Raw genomic sequence first — 23,235 nt, 5'->3', positions numbered from 1 at the left:
TCACATAATGTGCCAACATGATATACACCAGACAGAAAGGTTGGAATTACACCCTCCATTTTTAAGTTTTGCTTCCGTGCTTATATTCCTCAAATAAGTATAACTTCTCTTCTGTGTGCACATGACCTGATATGTCAGAATGCCAACATTACAGGGCATTTGTTCTCTCCACCTTAAACATTTTACAACACTGTACATTAATACAAGGCTTTTTTCCTGTAAAGATTAAAAATCATCCACCCAAAATAATCAGAGCCACGAAAAAAAGATATTCTTTACCTTCTAGTTCCCACCAGCGATTGCTCGTTCACTACAGCAATCTGAACTTTGAGGACTGAGCAAGAGCTTCATCCTGAGTCCAGAAATTTCAAATCACCCACTGACCTGGGAAGGAGCCAACTGTAATTTTTAAGTGTTATGCAAATTGTTTTAAAAATAGACAAACCCAACCTTACAGTGTATCCCAATGTTTATACAGCTCGATGTTTGCAACGTCAGATGAATGACTCAGGCATTCTGAATCAAATATTACTCTCAAAATGTTTTTTGAATACATTTTACCACTTCCATTAATTATATTTTCTGGATTAATTTATCCTTGGCTAGCATTACACTGAGCTGTCCTTTACATCATTACTAGACAATTGAAATCTATGTGACTGCTCGTAGTGTAAGACAACTTGGTGGGGTAAAGACTGACAAAGCCTTTTATCACTCTGTCAGATAAATTAAGTTTTCACAAAATCCCTCTTCCCCAAATTTAATAGGTCAAGATTTTCAGCCTGTTTCAATACAACTGACAGTATAAAGAAAAGCTTATGGAAACCAGAAAGCCTATACGGCTTTACATGTTCAAAAATATCTTGGTTTTTACCTTATCCTTCTGATATGACCAGTCCTTCAGATTAGGTATCATTTTTTATTTATACTCAAAAGTGAGACATTCCAATAGGAAAAAGATAAAAGTTTAGGAAGTTACTCCCTGATTTGGTTGGACTCTTTTCTTCATGACTCTAAAAAAGCTATCTTTCCTTCAGTGGAAAACAGAAATTGGTTGTTGCACATAAAGGCAGTTATTTTTAGCTTTGACTGACACAAAATTCTTCCCTCAATTGGCTTAGAAAAAAATGTCTGTGTCCTTTAAGTCTGGTGCTTAATACACAGAAACATAAAGAAGAGTGAAACATGAAATCTAGAAATGTGAACATACTATATATAAGCTTCTTTAACTAGACTGAATTTAGCATTCATGAAAAATCACATTAAATGCAATGAAGTGACGTGTCTTCCATTTTTCCACAAGTTAACAGAGCAGCAATGTCAACTGGATTACATTTCTCACTTTGGATGTTCCTTCTCCCTGGAAGAATTTTCTCCAAAGGAGTTATTTCAATTTATTTTTACAGTTAATCAGTTCACTGTTGAAACTATTCAGCAAATGGACTAAGCGACCAATTTCATTTTGCTGATTGTAGCAACAAGGTATAATAATGGATTTAACACAGCAATTAATTTATTTAACACTCACTAAGAAAACTGTTAGTAACACTAGGATAACCTACAACTTTAACAAAGAGATAATAGGTCTTTTTGTAGCAGCTGGATGAGTGAGTAGTGGACTTCCTCCTTGTGTAGTTCTGTATTTAATTCTTTTCACATTTGCAAACTATATCTATCATGGAGGGGGTCTGAAAAAAATCCTTTGCAGTCAATTCAGTGAGACAGACATTTGATATAGAGAAATTATGCTCAATATTGATCAGTGACCTACCACCATCCATATACACACCCAACCCACTTGCGTCTCATTCAGTAATGAGTGCACCTAATAAAGCCTGCTGAGAAAAGATAAGGATGGGGGGAGATGTAAAAAACAAAAAAAAATAAAATCTCTCTTCAAAAAGAAACCTATGACTCACGACTCAGTCATCTCAAAAGGAAGGCCTTAGGAATAGCTGAGCATTATCACACGGTATCAGACTCCCTAACCTATAAATGATTAATGGTATCACTGAGGGACTTGTTACTGCTACCAGCACACACATCTCAAATGGCATCAGCTGCAAACTCCATAAAAGTTGGAGGAGAAACAAGATTTCAGATGAGAAAACAGAAGAAAACTTCTGAGAGATGAATAAAATCTTTACTTTCTCCACACAGTTAATGGAAAGAACTGAAAAACTCTATGTTGGACATTCCAAGGGTGAAAAACAAAACAATTAAAGATGGGGGACAGAAAGGCTTTACTAGACAATGAAAGTCTCATCTCAAAAAGGAGCTTTCATTACCTGTAGAATTCACAATCGGTAACAGACACAAAACAAAAATCCCTCATGATACAGGGAGAGGGGTTTTTTTCCCCTGTTTTGAATTCATTTCGGACAGACTGACAGGCTTTCCAGAGCTAGGGCTGTCACTAGAGGTGGACAGGACAGGCGTCCTGAAAAGGAGAGAATGAGTATTTGTCAGGGAAAATCCCCTGTCACACCACTAAACTTACTTTCTGCAGGGGCTGACACAGCTCATGGAACATTCTTTACTCAGTCTTTGGTGAAGAGAAAACAAACAAACCAACCAAAACCACTCGATCTCCTTCTAGGAAAGCTAATCACAAAGTATTGCCAGGGACAAGTTTTTCCTTTTTCCTCCCATCAGCCACTACCAATAACTAAACATCTCTCCCATATTGCAGTACCATCTGTGCTCCAAAACATTAAATGGAAACCTAGGAGACCTTCGTAAAACATCTCTTTATTGGAATTCAATCCTCATAAGTGGCCGTGCAAGCAAATAAAACACATGTACTGGCCGTACTTTGACTGATAAACAGTGTCAATACTTTGGGAAAACCCAACAGAAGCACCAACCTTCTCCTCGTGCCTACAAAGTAATTTCACTTCTGGGTCTGAAAACTTTCATTGGTTTTCAAGATCAGTGGCTCACCTGCAAAAGAAAGGACAGACCCATTCTGGCAACCTGTTAAAATACTGTCTTGGAAATGAGAAAAATCTGTTTAATCTCTCTTAAACTGAGAGTGCCCACAGCTCAAGCTGGCAATGAACCAGCAGGGCTACTATAAAGAGGCTGGGTGGCTGCAGCACAAGCCAGGGTGATGCACAAGATCCTCCTCAGAGTTTGAGTGCCTTTCCCCTTTTCTCAGCTCCAAGGACACCTCTGCCTACCAGCTCACAACGAGATGACGTGGTAGGTCTGCAAGAATCTCTAACTGGCCCTGGTGAACTGTGCTGTCCAGATCAGAGATATCACTAGTTCCAAGACAGTGAAATGAGAAGAACAGTGGATGAGCTCACCCTCACACACCTACATGCTTGTACACCACCTAAGAGTCATTCACATCTAAACCCATGTAATTACCATCAAAAGCTGTAAGGATCCATAACCTATCACAGAAACAGCCATCCATGACGTTAAGGCACGGCTGCCACTCCATGTTAGCCAGACGGCTCTCTCAAATGAGTAATTTCTCTGACTGACATTGCCAAAGAAGGCAGAATGCAATTACCTGAGCTGAAATAGGATACAGGTTCAACTGGATCTTTGATGACCAGAAGTGTTTAGAGCTTTCATTTCATGTCTCATTCAAGAGATAAATGAGTACCATTCCAAAGATTAGATTGTCGACATACAGAGAATGCCTCTTCAGAAAAAAATCAAATAAGAAAGGTAATTTCACTCTTTCACATAAAAACTTTACCATTTTGTTTGTCTCTGAAATGACTGATCCACTTAGAAGATATTACATGTTGAAAGAAATAATTCAGATGTTACACAGCTTAAGTAGTAGAAAACTCCAGCTATTGAACTGCCTGAGTTGCTAAATCAGAGGTTCCTTTTTAAAAGCAAGCAAAATGATTGATGTATTTAGGAAGAACTCTATTTCTGCAAATGTGAAGGACTGAGCAGATTTTTATCATAACATTATGAAAAGTTTGAAAATAACTTTGACACATAGTTCCTGGAGGTTGAGTATGAATGTTATTTTAAAGCTGCTTCAATCATAACGGAACTAGCAAAGAAAATATTCAACCAGAACCATCCGAATTTCCTTTTGTGCTTCATACCTACCTTACATTAAGCACAGTATTACTGTAACATCTTGCATATTCTTTCTCTGGGGACTACAGGCATGAACAAAAGCCTAACAAAAGCAACAGGAATCTGCACAGTGAGCAAGTGAGCTCTGAATCTGGAATAGGCTTTAATGCCACACTTTCTAGGACACGGATTTGTAGGCTTTTTTCACACCCAACAGGTATTACTCTATTGATTTTTTATTTTTTTTTAGTATTTCACTAGGCATGATATGTTGGATTATGCAGAAAAAGTCCACTCTGAAGGGGAGTCTTTGGGTACATCACATGCTTTTTTCAAAGAACAGACACATCACCATCAAGGAGACTATTTCACCTGATACAGAAAAAGCCTTGGGGGGGGAAAAGAAAGTTTCTAAGGTTCCATATCAGCAAAACTTCCTATTTCATTTCTTCTCTGTGGTACATATGAGCACAATCCTAAATATAAACTTGTTTTCTTGACTACACACACTGATTTTAATTTAGGAGATTTTGCAAAGAGCCAGCTCCTCTAGTTTCTGGGCTTCTTCACTGCAGGGTAGAATTGTACAACTTATGCAATATTCCTGGGGCAGAGTGCTGAAAACCATGAGTGTTACTCTTATAAAAAAAAAAACTCTAAAGGACTGAAATTCAACGGAAATTCAACATTACAGAGGCTATCTCAGGTAATAAAGAGGGGATGGCACTCCCTTCAACAAGGGTTTAACTCACATTTTCACCCTGACTCATAAAGCAAAATAATTGGATTAGTTATCCTCTTTGTACATAAGCTGCAATCTACATAAGTCACATAAGAAAGTGATTTAAGCCATTTTATTCACCTTCCAAGGATTACATGAATGGGGCTGTGATCTCTTCCTCCAAATGTCAGCCCAAGGAAAGCAAGTGGGGTGATTAATTCCTATCAAAATGGGAAAAGATCTTACTGGTCACATTTACTTTCTTTTGCCCCGTTGCATCACTTCTATCAGCTTAAAGCATTCCCATACTGTAATTATTTTCAGGGGAAAAAATCTTAAATGAAAAAAGAAAAAACATAGGAAAACTGACTTTTTGTCAGAATCAAACACACAATAACATCTACAACACTGGCATGTTGGTTTTCTCCATTCTCTTCATTTGTCACATTATTTCTCAAAAAGAAATTGGTTTCCGATGCTGGTTTTAATCACTGAGGCACATCTTCCCTCACTACACCTTGATTAACTTCAATGAGATCCACTCACTAAATACATTAGCATTCACTGTATTAAACTTCAGGAGAAACATGGTTCCATATAGTAAAATTCTCAGAGTTGTACAAATTTTCTAAAGATACTGAATTCTCTACTCGGTTTGAATAGCATCTTACTCCTAGATTATCTAGTTAGATTTGTACCATAGATTGAGGAGTTAAGAATGGCATATTCATCATTGGTATCTTCAAGTAACACAGCTTGTTCCACACAAAAACCCCACTCTAAGTGTCTTTGATTTCACTAGAGCCATTTATTTTTCATTTCATCTCATTCAGTCACACCAGATCCTAAGGCTTCTCTTCAGGTGAAATTCCCATTGAAGCCAAGAGGATTTCTGTCTCAAAAATTATAGCTACCTTTCTGTGCCCGCTTCAGTTTTACTAAGCCTTGAGTTTTATTTCTAGGTTATCAGCAAATTTAAATATTCATGGTTGATTCTCCAATCTAGACCTGGCTATTAATAAGAAAAAGTCAGGCGGCAAAGACCTTATTAAACTCAGTAACGTTCCCTAAATACTGCCTGCAGCTGGACAGCCTGAGGTAGTTTTTATTTAATATTTAGCTAGTCTGCTACCTAATTCTGGTACTTCTCTGTGGAATTACTGTTTTTCACTGATGCAGACATCTGTCTGGGAAAAGGAAAAAAGAAAAAAAAGGGGTCACAATGTCCTGACAAACTAGGTTATAAATTAGCGTTACTGCACTGCACTCAATAGCAGACTTGTAGGTTTTTTTTTAATCATAGCAAAATGAGATGTAGTTAATTTTGTAGTTAATTCATCATGAAATTGGTATTTTAAAGCAACTGTCTTTTCTGTACAGCTCACATCACAAGAAAGGCTTTATGTATGGGAGCTTCTTAGTTGCAAAACAGAGATGTCATTAATATATGAACATTTCTATTTGCTCAAACATAAATATTTGCTCAGAAGTTTGAATGTTTCATAGCTCTCTGTTTCCTTTAATAGATTCAGTGGTGATTCTGCCACTTGAAACTAATTTAAATCCTGCCTGGGTCCTCAGAATCCAAGAGGAACCTGAAGCAGAATGTACCTGCACTGAAGGTGAGGAGATGCTCCTGGCGATAAACTGGATGAACGCTAAGTCAGGGACTCAGCACTTTGTGAAAGGACCAAAGCAACACGGCCTCCAGCAGAGAACGATTCCAATGCCTCAGTTTGAACAAGGCTTTTGCACAAAATTCAGCTGTATTGGCTGCTGGCTGTAGGAAGTTCAGCAGGAACACGGGGCTTTTATACTTAGAGTTCGTAGTTGGCTGCTGCTTAGTTTACCTGTCTGTTTCTAAACATGATGTTCCTCTTGTAGTACCTAATTAGAATTTATGGATGAATAAACGTCCAACACTGTGTAGCAGCAGCCAAAACAAACAAAGAAAACAGGAACAAGCAAACCTCCCTTTTCCCCTGGGAATTCCAGCTGCTAAGTACAGGGCAAAGAGAGAAGCCCTAACATTTTTTTGCCTGGTTAGCTGGGATAGCAGCATGCTATCCTCACAGCATGCTCCTCTCTCACCTAGGAAAGACAGGCATCTCATTTTTGCCTGGGAATACTGCTTCCACCTCCTGCACCTTTCTCTGCATCTTCCAGGCACATGATCAAACAAATCAGGAGCACTTGTCCATTTGCATAGTTACACACAGCCTGGGGAAATGCACGGAATCCTTTGGACCAGCAGCCCTTTACACCAGAAAGATGAGTCTTCCTTCATACAAAGGTATGCAGCAAGCCCAGCCCCCGGGAAACATGAGAACTCTCACTTTAACCTCCCCTTCCCTGTGCCTGGAAGTCACTCCAAGCTTACTTGCCAACTGGCTCCACGAGTTGCCCACAGTTAGTGGGAATGGGGACACATGGGGGCTCAGAGAACATGTTTGGGGGAAGGACACTTGCAAAGATGCTCTGAACTGGTACAGCTCCTGTGCTCTCACCATGGGCTGCAGGGGTATCTCTGCTCTGCTGCCTGGAGCACTTCCTCCCCCTCATTCTTCACTAACCTGGGGGACTGCAAAGCTGTTCCTCTCACATGTCTTCACTCCTCTCTCCAGCTGCAACTGTTGTTGTGCAGTAACCTTTTCCCTTTCTTAAGTTCGGTATCCCAGCGACACCAACCCCATCACTGATGGGCTTGACCTTGGCCATTGTTGGGTCCATCTTGGAGCCAGCTGGCATTGGGTCCATTGGACATAGGAGAAAACTTCTGGCAGCTTTTCACACAAGCCATTCCTGTAGCCACCCCCACTACCAAAACCTCACCGTGCAAATCCAATACGTATGACCACAAGTCATAGAAATAATAAAATATTATAACATTAGAACCATTTGTTACTTGTCAAAATATCATCTTAGGTAACATAACAGATTAATATAGCAGTTATTCCTTTAATTAGAAACAAAGAAAAAAACCACATAGACCCACACACCTGAACATAACAAATAAACAATGAAAAAAAGATAAAAATATTCCATTAACACCCCCCCAAAACCTCCCCCCAACCAACAACAGAACACCACCCCAAACCCAGTCTGCTTAGTGCTTTTTCCTGGCTTTTAAAACTAAAATTTACAGTATGTGAGGTTGAGTAAACAGCAAAAAAAAAATGAGTCATCTCCTCATGCGATGGTCAGCTGGGCAATGAACCATGTTCTTGTTCTGGGACACTGGCACTGCGAGACAGAACAACTTTTGTCTTCCACTGAGAGTTACTTGCTGATTTGGAGACAGATGTTCCCTTGATCCTCTGAGATGGCCTTAGTCAGATTTTTTTTAGTAGATATTCTTTGATCTATTCCCTGATATCTTTACAAATGACAGCTTTGTTTTTTCCATCATATTAAGATATCATCCCTTGCCATTTTGCAATAAGCACCACTTGGGCAAATGCTGCAAACAGCTCGGCAGCAAATGGAGCAGGACAACCTCAGCCACCTGGAACATCTGCTTTCCCTGGGTCTGTCACAGCCTCAGGAGTGACATATCAACCACAACCACTGTTTTCTGTAATAAGCTAAGCATCATTCGCTTCACCCCTCTTATCTTGCACTATACTGGCTTTGCCTCACCTTGAAATTAGAGACTTTAGAAAGAATCTCATGCAAAGCCTTGAGCCCACAGCTGCACAGCTGGTTTGTTTCCCAAAATAAAGCTCAGTTCTTATTTTATGAAAGATTTTAGATAGAGAAAGGTAGGGAGTTTTGGCATTTAGCTTACTGTACTCACTGAAAAATCTTTCTCTGCTTTGCTTTGGTTTTTATTTGCTCATTTTTTAAACCACGTTCCTTGACTTTGATAGATACATGTCTAAAGACTGATCCAGCTTAGGAATCAAATAAATGGCACACAGAAATACATTTTTTCCATCTCTAGGGTCTGAGTAATACAGATTGTAGGGATTTTTACCCAAAGGACTGCAAAAGATAGTATATTCCAGAAGAAGCCACTTAAGGGAAGAGAAGAGAAAAAAAAGAAGTATGCAGCTTCTTAGACAACAAGTCCAGATTCTGCCAACTATTATGAAACAAATCAGCTAAAGATCTCCTCATTTCCATGATGTACACATCACATATCCAAGATAAAAGCACAGCAACATTTCATTACACACCTGTGGAATCTGTGATCAATCCACATGTAACTAGTGCAACACCACAAGGCATGATTTACTTATTCACTTGCAATGTAATTATTGGGATTCAAAGCACATTTCTCAGCCATGCTACACACTGAAAAAGGACCTCTCACCCCAATATTAAACAATTCTTTGCAGGCACAGCCCAAAACAGCACGAAAAAATAACTCCAGTAATTATCATACCCTGATGCTCAGCTGCCATGTTTTACCCTCGCTTCTGACTGTTTATAATCAGCAGGTTATTCTTTGACATCTCTCTATCATTCTATGAGAAAACTGTTTTCCACTGCTTTACAAAGACTGTAAATACACATGTATTGCTACCACAAAAATATCCACCTCCCTGAGCTCCAGCCTACACAACATCCTTCTAATCTACCAGAAACATATTTCCCATTCATTGTGTACCAGTTCAGACAGCAGCTGTCACGAGCCAGGGGAGAAAAGGTGTGATGCAATTGTGTTGAATCCCTTTTGGAGGCAATGCCCCACCATTGCCAAAAGGCCTCCTACAGCCTTTGGAAAAATCCTGCACTTTCCTTTCCTTGCCCCTTGTTGGGAACCCACTATTTCAAACCCTTCCGCTTTTCCTCCTCATGACCCAAAATTATAATTTGTACAGACAGATACCATAACTGACCCCCACAGCTGAAATTTCTGCCACTGCTGGTCACCACCCCAGAGCTGTACAGATGTTGACAGGTATTTCTTAGTCCCATGCTGAACTCCAACACATGCATGCAAGTGTTCAAGGAATGCCTGCAATTTCAAGGCACTCAATTCTGTGTTTACTCCTGCCTTTGACATCATAGATTGTCCTGCCTATCTCATCCTCAGCACTTCATTAGTGGCAGTGGTTAATGCTCCAGAAATACAGAATAACTGTGAACCTGTCCAAAAGCCATCACAAAAACCCCACTGACCTGTGGCTCATCCACAGACAGAAAAAAAGCAGCTCAATGAACGATCAGAGTTTTTCTGTTTTAAAGGTGTCCAAAATACGAGATGGATGGAAAACCAGGGCATTTGAGTTCATGCTGCCTGGAATTCTCACAGAGTACTGTATTTGCATTCCTCTCTGCACACCAAAATGTCTCTCAGAAACCTTTAACAGGAATCCCTGTGAAGGATGCATCCAAGCTTAAGTCAACAGTGTTACATACAGCTAAGGATGCCTATCTCCAGTTCAGCTGTCAGGCACACACATGCTGGAATGATACAGCAATGTCAGTAAAAATTCTAACATCAGAAGTTTCCAACACAAATATCACAACTGTGTTAAATATGATCAGAAATGGTAATAATCACAGAGATCACAGATTTCAGCCCTGGTCAGCGAAACACAAAATAAACAAAGAATTGATTTGGAGACAGAATCAGATCCTAAATAGAAAATGACAAAAATGCAGTTAGAAGCACCAAGCACACACTTAAAGAAACAGCATTATAAAGAATGAATGGAGAGAGGAATTACTCAACGGTATCTCTGAATATCAATTTGCAGTTCACCTTCAAAAAGAAAAGACAGTCCACAAATGTTAAGATGATTCCTTATGTCAGGCAAAGCAACTGGCAAGAGGTAATTCTTCTTAGCAGCATGTTGAATTATGTATTTGTACATAAGCCTTAAATGTGTATTTTAATTTCACCTAAGTAAATTACCAGCATAAATCCTACCCTTCTCAAATATCTCAGAATTTTTAATTAACCTAATACCATCATTTCAACCAGACAGTCAGAAACGATGAGTAACATATGATTCATATTCAGAAGTAAATGCACCTGCTTTTCAACAACATTTCTAATTACTGGCTCATTTTACCCTTTAAATGGTGATGAAGCCAATTTGGGTCATACTGGTTTTAGCCAGTGACGAGTCCTTTCAGCTCACAAATAATGTATAAGGAATTGCTGTGCTGCCAGTTTGAAGGACATTTTCAAATGCACTGTGGCAAATTGAATATGTTGCCAAAACACATCATTTTACTTCTGCTATGCATCACTTCACCATGAGCTTCCACCAGACAAGGTTTTGCCAAGAACATTTAAGCTTTGATTTGAAGTGATGCCCCACCATTTCATTGTCTTTGGTCTGTGTCATAATGGTTGAGGCAGTGCTACCATATGTTTAATATAACAAAGTGTTTATTTCTAATGTTACAGACAACAGCAAAACAGACATGGGTTTTGAATACTTAGGTGCCCTTTAAAAACACTGCAACAAACTGCAGTGAGACTGCGAGTAAAGTCTTTACTGAACTGCCTCCTCTTCCTGACAGCATTACGTACTTCAGGAGTAATCAGGGAAGCAAAGGGAAGCAAACCCTGTTTTGAAAGTGGTTCATCAGCTTTCTACTCTCAACACTTAGTTTGTCCAGGATGTGCACCCTCAGAAGGCTGAAGCTGTTCTCATGTAGCTCTGATAAGCACTTACTCACTGGAATATGCATGTGACATAGACTGTATCTGCTGAAGTTTTCAAACCCTCTAACACCACTAAAATGTGACAAATTCTCATACACAAAGCCCTATTCATTCTCAAACCAGCTTGCACCTCAGGTTTCTCAGTTACCATCATTATCTTGATTTGCAGCATACTGGTAAATCCTATACATCTTCAAAGAAAAAAATAAACTGACTTCTGGTTCAAGTTGTATAGATTTTATTCACAGAAGCTATCTTCTTCTGACATCTACCTCTAAATTGCCTGATGTAATGAGAGTACCATGCCTGCCATGCTTCCTTTACTTGGTGTGCTAACTCATATTTTAGATCAAAACAATACAAAAGGCATGAAAAACACAGGAGTCAAAACTGGTTATGTCCTCCATTTATCAATTTTAAACCATCACTTCAACAGCTTAAAGACTCTGTGCTCTAGTTATGAAAGTCCCGCTACAGCTATAAGAAAAAAGAATGTTCTAAGGCTCTTGGGTGAAAGAAACACAAGCAGAGAAGCTGAAAGCTGGGCTCAAGTCCTGGGTAGGCAGGACACCTTTGGGCAACACTGGTACTGGTTTTGCAGCACTATTCTCATAAAACACACCTCAAGTATCCTGCATCCCTCTGAGTGTACTCATCTCTCTGACTAGCAGATGTTTTAGAAAGGAATGAGCAAATTACTCAGGGAGAGAGTAACTAGCAGGAAGGATCAGCAGCTGGGGAGCTGTGGTAGGTGGGGCTCTGAGGTAGGAACATCTTGTATTACTTCCCCATTATATTGCCAGTACTCACTGCTCGATGGCAGGAGGCTTTTCTATCTAAAACGTGGCAAACGGCTGGAGTTTTTTCTATTTGAAACAAATAACGCAAAGGCCATAGGCCAAAAAAAATCAAGTCCTCAAATTTGTTCTGGATGATGTGAAAATATTAATGTTCTAGTTCATTCTTAAATTATCATAAACAGTGCTGGAAACTATGAGCTTTTATTATGCAGTGATTTGACTACATTCATAAGAGGATTTAGCAGTTTTCAGAAGCTACTTAAAGCAAACTTGTTGACAACTGGGCTTAAGTGACTTTAATAAACACACAAATTACTGCACAATCTCTGGGTTATAAGTGATTACAATGATTTCACAGTTATTTCTTTGTTTTCTTTTTTTTCTTCTTAAAAAATTTATCAGCTATAATCTCATCCATGCTACAGCATGCAACTTGCATTAACAACCCACTTCATATCCAACAGTAAATACAAGTGCAAACAGTTTATTAACAAAACATGCAGTGCAAAAAACTCTGATTAGTTAATGTTAGTTAAGTGACATATAACATCAATAAATACCAACCAAAATAAAATCCCAAATCTCCTCTATAAAGAATCTAATAAGAGCCATTTAAGGTAGAGAAGGAACCAGTTCTTTATGAAATGAAGAGAAAGGTGGAACTATGAGGCTGCCAGAAGCAAATCTTGAAACAGAAAAATCTGGGAAAAGGCAGACTCTAATCATGACTAGTAAGTACCATGGAATAGGCTGTGATTCTATAAAAAACCTCTGTGACTTAGAAAAAACAAATCAAATCTTGAGAATTCAATAACTTGAAGTGAAAAGCAAGCATCTGAATTCTTGTCTGATTTGCACAACAAATTCAGAAAAAGCAGAAGGAAACAAGGAAGGAAAAGCAGAAGCTTGCACCACAGGAAACAGATGGAGTAAATATTTTTCATTTGATATCCCTTCTAATTAACTAAAAGTGTCACAGGAAGCAAAAGCTGATAAAACCCCTGATACAATTAAACACGGAAAGTTTTAAGCAAGACTAACTTTCAGTTTGGAAATGGCAGAAATGGAACAGTCATATCTTCAATGGAGAGAAAATACCAAGCAGAATGAATGAATGGAAAGTAATTACTTCTTCAGTATATCATATTTCTCATTACCAAAGAAGGTGTTTTTCAGTAAAACTTTACCTTTCTCACAGTGACTTCCTGTGAATCCAGAAGGGCAGACACATTTGTTAGGGGCTATACAAGTTCCACCATATCTGCATCCTTCTTCACAGAATGCTGCAAGATAAAAGGAATATGTGGGTAATACATCATTTAAAAAAAAACATGTACTGCAGGATAACAAGAAAAACAACTAAATTCTAAGCAGTTAACAGAATTCAGCATATTAAAATTCAGTCCACCTGCAAACACAAAGAGGAGCAACTCAAAGGACAAGAGGAAAAATCTCGGATTACACCGTAGGCAAACCACCTCACCAATAAAAGATTAGTAACCATCTGGAAGAAGAGGAGAGGGAAAAATACATCATATGATTTTAATGGGGCTGATCTTCTTTCAATTATACAAATATGCATATTACAATTACAATGCCCTGGTAACCCAGAAAAAACAGGCTGGTCAGATGGTGTTAACTGCTTTGTTCCTCACTTCTATCCAATACACTTCACTGAAATGTCTGCAAACACACAGTATTTTGCTTTTTTAATTTTTATTTTTAAGAGGAATCTTATTTTATTTTTTGTGGAATCAAGGAATTAAATAATGGTGAGGGTCACGACTGAAAACAGAGAAAGGCTCAAGCCCAAGATAATGCCTCTAGTGAGGTGTGATTCTTGACAGAGCAGTACCCAAGTACTTTAGAAGTGTGTTTGACCAATAACTAGGATTTGAAACAACTGATGGATCTCATCGTTTCTTGTGAGCACTGTGTGATGTTGTTCCTCCTGCTCACAGCTGGTTAGGCAGAAAGTCCAATGAGTGTGCAAGTATGCAGGTGAATGTTACTCTTTTTTATTTCTTTTTGTTGTGTGTGTGAAGGTAGCAGGACTGAGGTAAGAAGAGGAAAGGAAATGACATCAGGACACTTATCTATTTTGTACTGGTAACTTGAATAAGACCTTTGCTACAACTAAGAGCAGGCCCTACCCCTAACACACTCCCCCCTCCCCAGATATTTATTGAACTTCACAGGTTACTCAGTGGGTTTGACTGCATTTACGAGGGAAGTTACAATTAATATTTAAACAGCAGCTCTCTGCATCTAAGCTAATAACAGATTTGCAAAGTGTTTCCTGCAAGCTAAAATCACAGATGGAGTGTTGGCAAAGAGATGTTACAAATGCTATGAAAAGGCTTGAAGTGCTAGATAACAGAAGAAATGTTTAAGATTTATTTTCCAATGCACTAAAAGAAGAATAAAGTGAATAAAGTACTAGGCAATAAAAAGAATCTTTTGCAATTGTTAACCACTTAGAGGAAAAAAAGCACATCATGATACCTCTTGTGTGAACTGATAGACACATCTGCCTTACTGTAAATATATAATTCATAGCATGCCATACTGTTTTGTGGAGGATAGCATGGGGAGAAGAATGCTACAGTGGTTTAGAGAAGACAGGAGTAGAACATCCTAAGCACTCCTGTGACTGGAGCAAGGCAGCAGTGTGGAGAAAGCACAGTTCTGGCCCAGTAACACTTCCTGCTCATCAATGCACACACTCCACATGGGAATCTTCTAAAATGCTTCTAATTTGAAACCAGCCAATTTCTACTGTATGGGAAAGAGAGAAGAGTAGTTTTAAGAGTAGTATTTTGTGATTTTTTACATATAAATATTTGTAGAAAAGCATAATTGTGCAGAAAGCTGAAAGTATGAAACATAGCTCCAAAATATATAAAAAACTGTGATGAGACTGAAAGGATTCCTTCCAGAGCTCATCTCTGGTTTCAGCATTCTCAGAGAAGATGCAAGTTAAATCCTACATCTGCATTTTTTTCTGGTTTGAAATTGAGAATAAGCAGACTTTTGTGAAGTAGTAATGCATTTCTGCAAATATCAAAAGAACTAAAATTTGTGGCAGAGGGGGAAAAAACGAAAGATAATGGCAACAAAAGTGAATTGTTCATCCTCAATATACATCACATTGTACTGGGAGAGAACTACATGGGACTCTTAAAGGAATTCATAAAGGGCATAAAAAAGATGACGTTTATTGTCTATAACAATGATGCGTGCCCACTGGAAGTTATTAGTGCTGAGAGGGAGAGGTAGGTAAGAGGGCTTCAGTTAGAGCATTCATGCACCTTCTTTGCCACCATAATGGGTGCTACCAACTTACTAATGTGAAATGTCTGCTTCTTACAATAAATCCTATTAGTAGGTCAGCAGAGCGAGGTGGTGTTTTCTTCTGTTCTCATTTAAAATTTCTAACACAGAAAGGCTTATGAGACAGGGCTGGTCATGTAAAAGATTTTCCCATTAGAGCTTCTGTGTTATGTCAGTGCAGCAGTCAGGTCTTGACATGTACAGGCATAGCCATGTGTGCCATTCCCATCTGGGAGAGAGAGAGGGGGATGCCTGCAATGGGCTAAAACTCTATCTTTCTATTCCTTCCTACATATCCATATCCAAACACACCTCCTATATGCATATTCAAATGTGCTAGCACTTACTTGGTGAGTGTTTTGAAATGTCACATCATAGCAACTTACAGCAAAAAAGAGAGGAAAACAAAAAAGAAAAAAAAAAAAACAACAATATTGGTACAGGGACACCCTGAGGAACTACAGGTTGCTGTGAGAAGGGACTCTGTACTGTCCAGGAGTCACCCGGGCACCAGCTTGTTACACAGATGTTGGAGGATGAAGCTGAGCAATGGCTGCAGAAGGAAAGAATTAAACTGTCCAGTTCAAATTTTGTAGATGCTGAAAAATCCTCCACAATACAGACTAACTATGCTTGTCCTCATTGCTCAGGCTTTGGGGGATGTGATTCATTCTTATATTTTTATGCAAGAAAAGAAAACCCCAAGGAAGAGTGCCAGCATTATCCCCAGATGGTTATTCTACAAACCCTCTCATTCCTGCATTGTAGGCTTGTAGGAAATAGGAACACAAATCTCAGAGCATAGTTACAAAATCAAAATATTTGTCTAAAGGCTACTTTCCTTAAGTGCTAGAAAAATGGTTCACAGTTTTATATGTAGTACTGATAGCACTACTCTAAATTTTAAGAATGCTCAATACCTCTAATAATAGGAAGACAGTTTCAATTGCTAGGAATTTTACCAAACTTCACTTATTTGAAGTCTTTTCTCTCATAGTCAGGCCTCTGGCTGAAGTCTTTTAGAACATTTTATCAAAATTCATTCATTGTGAACAGTGAGATTTTTCCTTTACACCATCAGCAGAAGAAATTAATTAAGGGAAATCTTTACATCCCTTCTGTATCCATGCCTTATGGACAAGAGGACCTAACAGGGAGAGCTCAGTGACAGGACAGGAAATCAACTGGAGCGCCTGGGCTTTCCTGAAGCTACTTGCTTTGGTGCTTGTGCTTTGTTATATGTCTTATGGGCTCTGGGATATAGATTTCCACCGTGGTTTAGACCCTTCAAAATCAAAAATCTATCGGGAGGGGCTGGGAATCCACCAGTACCACAGAACTAGCAGTTATAAACCTTGATTGCAGATTCCCTCCTGCCCAAACAAAGTTAACACAAGGAAGATAAATCATGGCTGGATCGAACACTGCTGATGTATTCCCATAAGTAGATCCTGTCTCTGAAATTATTTGCAGGCTGGAAACCTCTTTAAAAAGGAGAGTGGTTACTGAATTTACCATAAAGGTTTTATCAAGCAAATTAAGTGAGGATGCCATTAGGGTAAAGTCTACACAGGCAAATTTCCGTTGTTAAGAGATTTATTCAGTATTCTGTACGTAAAGGAAGCAGAATCTATTGATTTCAGGAAGCTTCTGCCAAAGTGAACAGACCTCTGTAATGCCAACAGATTTTTTCCACCAAAATAAAAGCCTTTATCATATAAAGACCTTTCCTAAAAAGACATAATTTCTCTGCAGAGGAGGAATTCTAGTTTTGATGCACATCCTCCTTGATGATGAATCTGTAGAGAACAGAAACAGCCAAAATTTTGAGTCTGAATATGTCATTTTTGTGATGATGTTGGAGGGATGGGGGAGTCTCACTGCAGAGCTCCACAAAGAGCAGCATGAAAATGCCACACTCCTGGACATGCACAAGCTGCATTATTCCAGTTTTGGTATCACTACCTCACTGTGCTACTATAGGAAAGCAGGTACTGCAGCATGGAAGCTGAGCAAATGCCTCTCATTTCCAAGTGTAATACAGTAGTTATTATAAAACATTTGTACTTGAATATAGAAAAATATTTTAGTAAAAGAAAATGAATAAATAAAACAAAACCAAGTAATTACCCTGCAAATTTAAATGAATATTACTTGATTATGAAGAGATACAAAGGTCACCTTCCCAAATAAATCAGATATAAATTAAAAATTATTTCTAGATATACTAAATGCCTGTAAAGTGAAAAAAAGGGACACTCAGGAAAGGCAAGGAAGGGGTCAGGCACTGCCTGGGTAAACAAAAATATGCAGCTTCGGAAGAGAGATGGGCTGGTGTAACTATACGAGCAATTTGATAATCAATTGATGGAAAGACCACAATTTCATTAGCTGATTGAATTTGCTCAGACAAGTATGCACAAGGGCACAGTTGATAACAATCCAACTATGTAAGCCAAATACCAGAGTAATTGGATGATACCAGTGCCTGGGGTGGGTTTAGAGGACAGCTGAGAAAGTTAAGAGAAAACACACAAGTAAAATGAGGGAGCAAAGGGAGCAGCAGAGGTTCTGCTCTTTTTCTCTGTACTCAAGTGTGACACTATCATCTATAAAAGTACAAAAGTACAAAACTCTTTTTGGTTCAGTGAACTACATCCACTGGATACAGGGTGCAACTTATTTCACACAGAAGTCTGCCAAATGCCACTGGAGTCCTTTTACAGCTGGCTGGAGTCAGAGAAGGACAAATCTGGCAGGAATGAACTTTGGGCAAAAGAACTGTCCTGGAAAATCTTCATTCCACATGTTGGAGCAAGAAGGGAAGTGCAGGTTTGTCTTCCAGTCAGGATGAGAACATATCTGTGGTTGGAAGACAAACCCTTAGCTGGGTAGTTACCACTTTTGTGAGTGGTTTCCAACCTAATTTATGCTTCTGGTTTTATGTGTGGTATGTATGAGGGTTATTCAGTCCAGGAAGAGCCTATAAATCTCAGGTCTTCTATCAGCTGATTGTGAAGTTATTACTCCTGAATTATTTTTCTAGAAATTTCACAAATAAGAGGTACTTTGCAAACGTAATCAGTTTAATTGCTGCCTAGTGTAGTCAAAATTCCAAATCCTGGCAGCACAAAACGTGTAAGTGTATTAGATTTAAGTCTGAACAAAGATCAATGAATTCAAAATTAAGGTTTGGAGATGGGGGTTTTTCAAAGCACCCAGAAAAGCCTAAAGGAATTCTTTCAAATCTGGCAGGCACAGTGAGGATAAAGAAGGAAAAAAGGGGCAAAATAGAAAAGTCCATAGCAGGATTATAAAGTATAACAAATACATCAGGAAGAAACTACAGGCATACACACCTAATGTGCATGAGTTTGAGTGTCTATGTATGTATTTGCATGCTATATAATATTTATCAAAGTGATGAACTAATATTTTAGAGTTTGTCACTAGGCTATTTCAGTGGATGTAGCAGTGAATCTTTTCAGGTACCCAGTGCTCTGTCACACAGCACTCACAAAATTAAGATTTAGGTGCATTTGGAAGGCTGGGCATATCTCTCAGAAGGCACTGAACTCTTAGCAGTGGGCCCATTTTTGTTGTTATATGATGTTAAATTCTCTTGGTGCTTGGTGTTTTGCTTGACTGATATGTAATCAAGCTGTGGCCATTTGTAGGCAAGCAGCAGATCATTCATCTGGGTGCTTTCAGGGTGGGTTCAAGTGCTGTTTGGCTGGAGATGCTGAAGTTTTTTGAAAAATGAAACCTAAACTCCTTAAAATTAGCACAATGAATCATAGTGATAAATACTAATAATTTCCTTTGTACTACCCCAATAATGCAACAGACTTTTGAATGTGTAAGTTATCCACCTTGATCAATACATTTTCACCTAAAATCTTTCCTAGTGAACAAACAAGCAATATTTAATTAAATTTATTCAGAAAGCATCTTGAATGGGCAGGACTTGTCCATTCTGCTCTATAGGTGAAATGGCATCTATGAAACCCTTATTGATGTCAAGCTTATCTTATGGCTCTGAGGACACACATGTGACAATTTTCGAAAATGTATTTGAAATAGATCAATAGAAGCAGTAAAAGACAAAAGTAATATACTAAAATTTGTCCTGTGATATATTACACTTTTGAAAGCATCTCACACATCCCCAGATGATTCTGCGCTAAATAAATATTCCTGTTGCCATTTTACTGCTCTGCTTCCTCAAGGCTAGACTCTTCAATATTTTTAGTGCAGCATTTTAAGCCAACTGCAGCTGTCTCTAGTAACCTAATAATAAGCACGACAAAATAGGGCAGACTGAACACCATCTTTCAGTATTCAAGTCAACATTTAAAACTGTAAAACCAAACTGAAATTTACTTTGAGAACAACACGTCACATGATACCACTGGAGCTTTTCTTTGCATTAAATCACTGTGCTTATTATACTCCCTAGTTGCTTTATCATATGGGTATAGAATAATTTATATTTACAAACAGAACACAGTTTCTTTAGAAATCACTTATGATTAATAAATCTTAACTTAAGGATAAAGAAGTATGTTCTATAAGCATAAAAGAAGCATTTTCCCTTGCCTGATTTATTGTCACAACTTTAGAAAGACTTTGATTCAAATCTCATTGAACTCATTGAAAAAAACTGAATTCAGTAGCAGTGCATGCAATCTGAGGTCTGTTTGACCTCAATATATGGCATATTCAGACAATATAAAAACAGTTTTCTAGCAACGTACATTTTACAGGTCTCTCATCCTAGTGTTCCAACCAATACAAACACACTCTGTAGACACGTTCAGCACAAGACTAACTGGGTTACCTCTAATGGAATAGCTGTAGAGACTTTTAATTCACTCTTCTTGCTTTGCCCTGTAGCACTGACAGGCACCTTCACCAACAAAACACAAGCCTGTTTACCAGTGAGAAACAATCTGTTTCAATGTGATTTTCTCTCTATTGTAAATGAAAATCTACCCAAGCACCCTCAAATAACCATTGTTACAAAAAACACCGGAATGTTCAATAAGCTGTAAAAAAGTGCCTAAAATGTTAATAAAACATTATTTTATGGTAATTCTCTATGTGAGGAACACTGTCATTTGAAATTGTAGAGAAACTTTAAGAAAGCATTTTCCTTCACAGCTGGAAGCAAGTATGTTGCTTGGGTGCCATCATAGCCTCTAAAATGTTGCATTCAGCAACATTTTTTTAGGGTTGCTTGTACCTTATTGCAAATGTAACAACTGAAACTGCAAACAAATACTTGTTTTGATAGCTGAAAAAAAAAAAAAAAAAAGGAATTATTGGTAGCATTTAACTATCTGAAGGTGACAATACCGGGAGGGAGAAGACGAAAATGGGAAATAAAACGACAATGGGATTTTCAGGTCTGGATCAAAGATGTGTAAAGACAAATAATTTACAAAGACATTAAGAGACCTTGAGCTGTGTCTTTTTAAACAAGCCCACTAAAATTCAGGTGTTCTTTCTTTGTCTTAATATTATACAAGTAACAACTACAGTGCTATCTCTGAAAACCTTTTCTAATGGACTCTTTCATCAACTTTTAAATGTCCCTCATTCTGCCAAGACACTCCACTCGAAATAAAACTCCTTTTTCAAATTGCATTGATTGTATTCCATTGACCAACACCAGGAGGATGGGAATTGTCAGTTCCAGAGATCACAGTCCTCTGCTTACACAACAGGAAGGACTTCAGTCAGGTGAAGCTTCAGAGCTCCCCCACAATACCCATCCAGCCCTCACTCCTTATCAAAAAGATGCCATGTTAGATATAGACATTTCCCCATTAAGGAACAGAATTCAAAGTTAATCTCAATTTACAGAATCTACCTTAGCTTGCAGTCTCTAACAGATAAAGGTTTGAATTCACTAAAGATGCTGCCAAGAAGGCAATCAAGAGATGAAAAGCCCTGCATCCCATAAGCAATGCCCCAGGGCATTCTGTCTCATTCAGATCAAGTTTATACAAGGCAAAGAAAGAATAACAAAGAGAACAATGAAGGGGGGTTGGAGAGGTGGGGGAGGAGAGGTTCAAACCCAGTGCTAAAACATACCACACTAAATAATGAATTCTCTTAGGTAGGTCTGGATAACTTTTGCACTCCTACACTTCCTCTGACCTTTGCAGTTGATGGATCAAAAAGTGAATGCAAATAACTGGAGACAATTAATCTCAGCTCTTATCTGCACTTTAAATCAGAAAGTTTTTCGGTAGCTAAAATATCACCACAATAGCAGATTCTTCTCAAAAAAAAAATCTTTTTAGCAATTATTCTAATTTTCCTAGTGTCAAAAGACATGTTCAGCTCAATATCTGGATTTACCTAACATAATCTCACCAAATTAGTTTTATCCATAAGAAAAGATAATAAACTTCAATATTTTGATTTTTGAAAAAGACACCAGATTTTTCAATAGGGAAAAAGGAAGCACTGAAAAGTGATATTGTTCTCACTGTTCCAGAGAAATTTCAGTCTAAAGGCAGAGATTGCTTTTGCTCAAGCTGGTGTGACAGCAGGTGTGATACACATCACCATCAGCTTTATAATCATCATAATACGTTGCTTTTAAATAAATCCTTTCATCTCAAGCTTTTATACATTATGAACAATTAAGCCTTACAACCCCCCAGTGAGGAAGATGCATTAAGAGCCTGAACCTGCCAGGCACTTCTACAGAACAGAGTTAACTACAGAAATATAATTTAATAAAGAATGCATTTAACAAGTAAGAGCAGAAAAGCAAATATAATCTTTGTGTGTATAATCTTTGAATGAGCCAAGAGCATTTTAGAAACCCAAGGGGCCACCCTCTCTGCTAGTGTCAATTAGTAAATCTATACCAATTTACACAGTGCCTCAGAATTTACCCTCTAAATTCTTAGAGCTACAAGACTCCAAGGAGTACATCACTGTCACAGTTTAAAAGACCATACTGCTGACTTGTGTCTTAACATACACTTGTAATCATGTAAATATTTTAGCTAATACCTAGAAAACATGCACAATGTTGACTTGAGTTTCTGCCCCCGTGTTCCCTGTCTCTATTTTTTTCTGCAGAGAACTGAGTAGTTACATGCTGAGGAATGGTAAAGCAAAAGGAAAATGATACGTAGATCCTTGGTTGCTTTTTACAGAGCAGTGGCACCTCAGTTACAAATCTGACTTCAGTGATTCTGCATCAGTGCATTCTGTATTTTGCTGTACAGCACAATGTCTTGTGTGCTTCAAGATATCAAAGTAATGAAAAAATCTCTACAACTGGTTTGATTTGCCTTGAGATTGGATATATTGGGAAAAATTTCTTCACCAAAAGGGTTGTCAAGGCTGCCCAGAGCAGTGGTGGAGTCACCATCCCTGGAGGGATTTAAGAGACATGTAGATGTGGCACCTGGGGACATGGTTTAGTGATGGGCTTGGCAGTGCTGGGTTAACAGTTGGACCGGATGATCTTGGAGGTCTTTCCCAGCCTTAATGATTCTATGATTCTATTAAAGGTGCTGGAACTTTTCAGAACCACAGATCTTAAAGCTTGGTGTGTTTGGTGGCCAAAATTTTCTTTCCCAATGAACGCAAAACACTCCAGATAGTGTTTGTTTGCTTCCCAACTTGATAACAGCGCTTCAGTAGCACCATGGGACATACATAGATGT

General features: G+C 38.4%; 1 protein-coding gene across 4 annotated transcripts in view; it reads right to left on the bottom strand.

Annotated features, from left to right (window-relative positions):
* NELL1 (neural EGFL like 1) overlaps positions 1–23,235 on the bottom strand; it is a 282,212-nt gene that overhangs the window by 51,077 nt on the left and 207,900 nt on the right. For all 4 annotated transcript variants that reach the window (XM_017826814.1, XM_017826815.1, XM_017826817.1 and 1 more), the window contains one exon: positions 13,393–13,488. In XM_017826814.1, the coding sequence (XP_017682303.1) occupies positions 13,393–13,488 (96 nt within the window). The remainder of the gene's footprint in view (positions 1–13,392; positions 13,489–23,235) is intronic.

Source organism: Lepidothrix coronata, unplaced genomic scaffold (assembly GCF_001604755.1).
Source record: "Lepidothrix coronata isolate B3197 unplaced genomic scaffold, Lepidothrix_coronata-1.0 Scaffold130, whole genome shotgun sequence".
Taxonomy (NCBI): Eukaryota; Metazoa; Chordata; class Aves; order Passeriformes; family Pipridae; genus Lepidothrix; species Lepidothrix coronata.
This window is presented reverse-complemented; position numbering and strand designations above follow the sequence as displayed.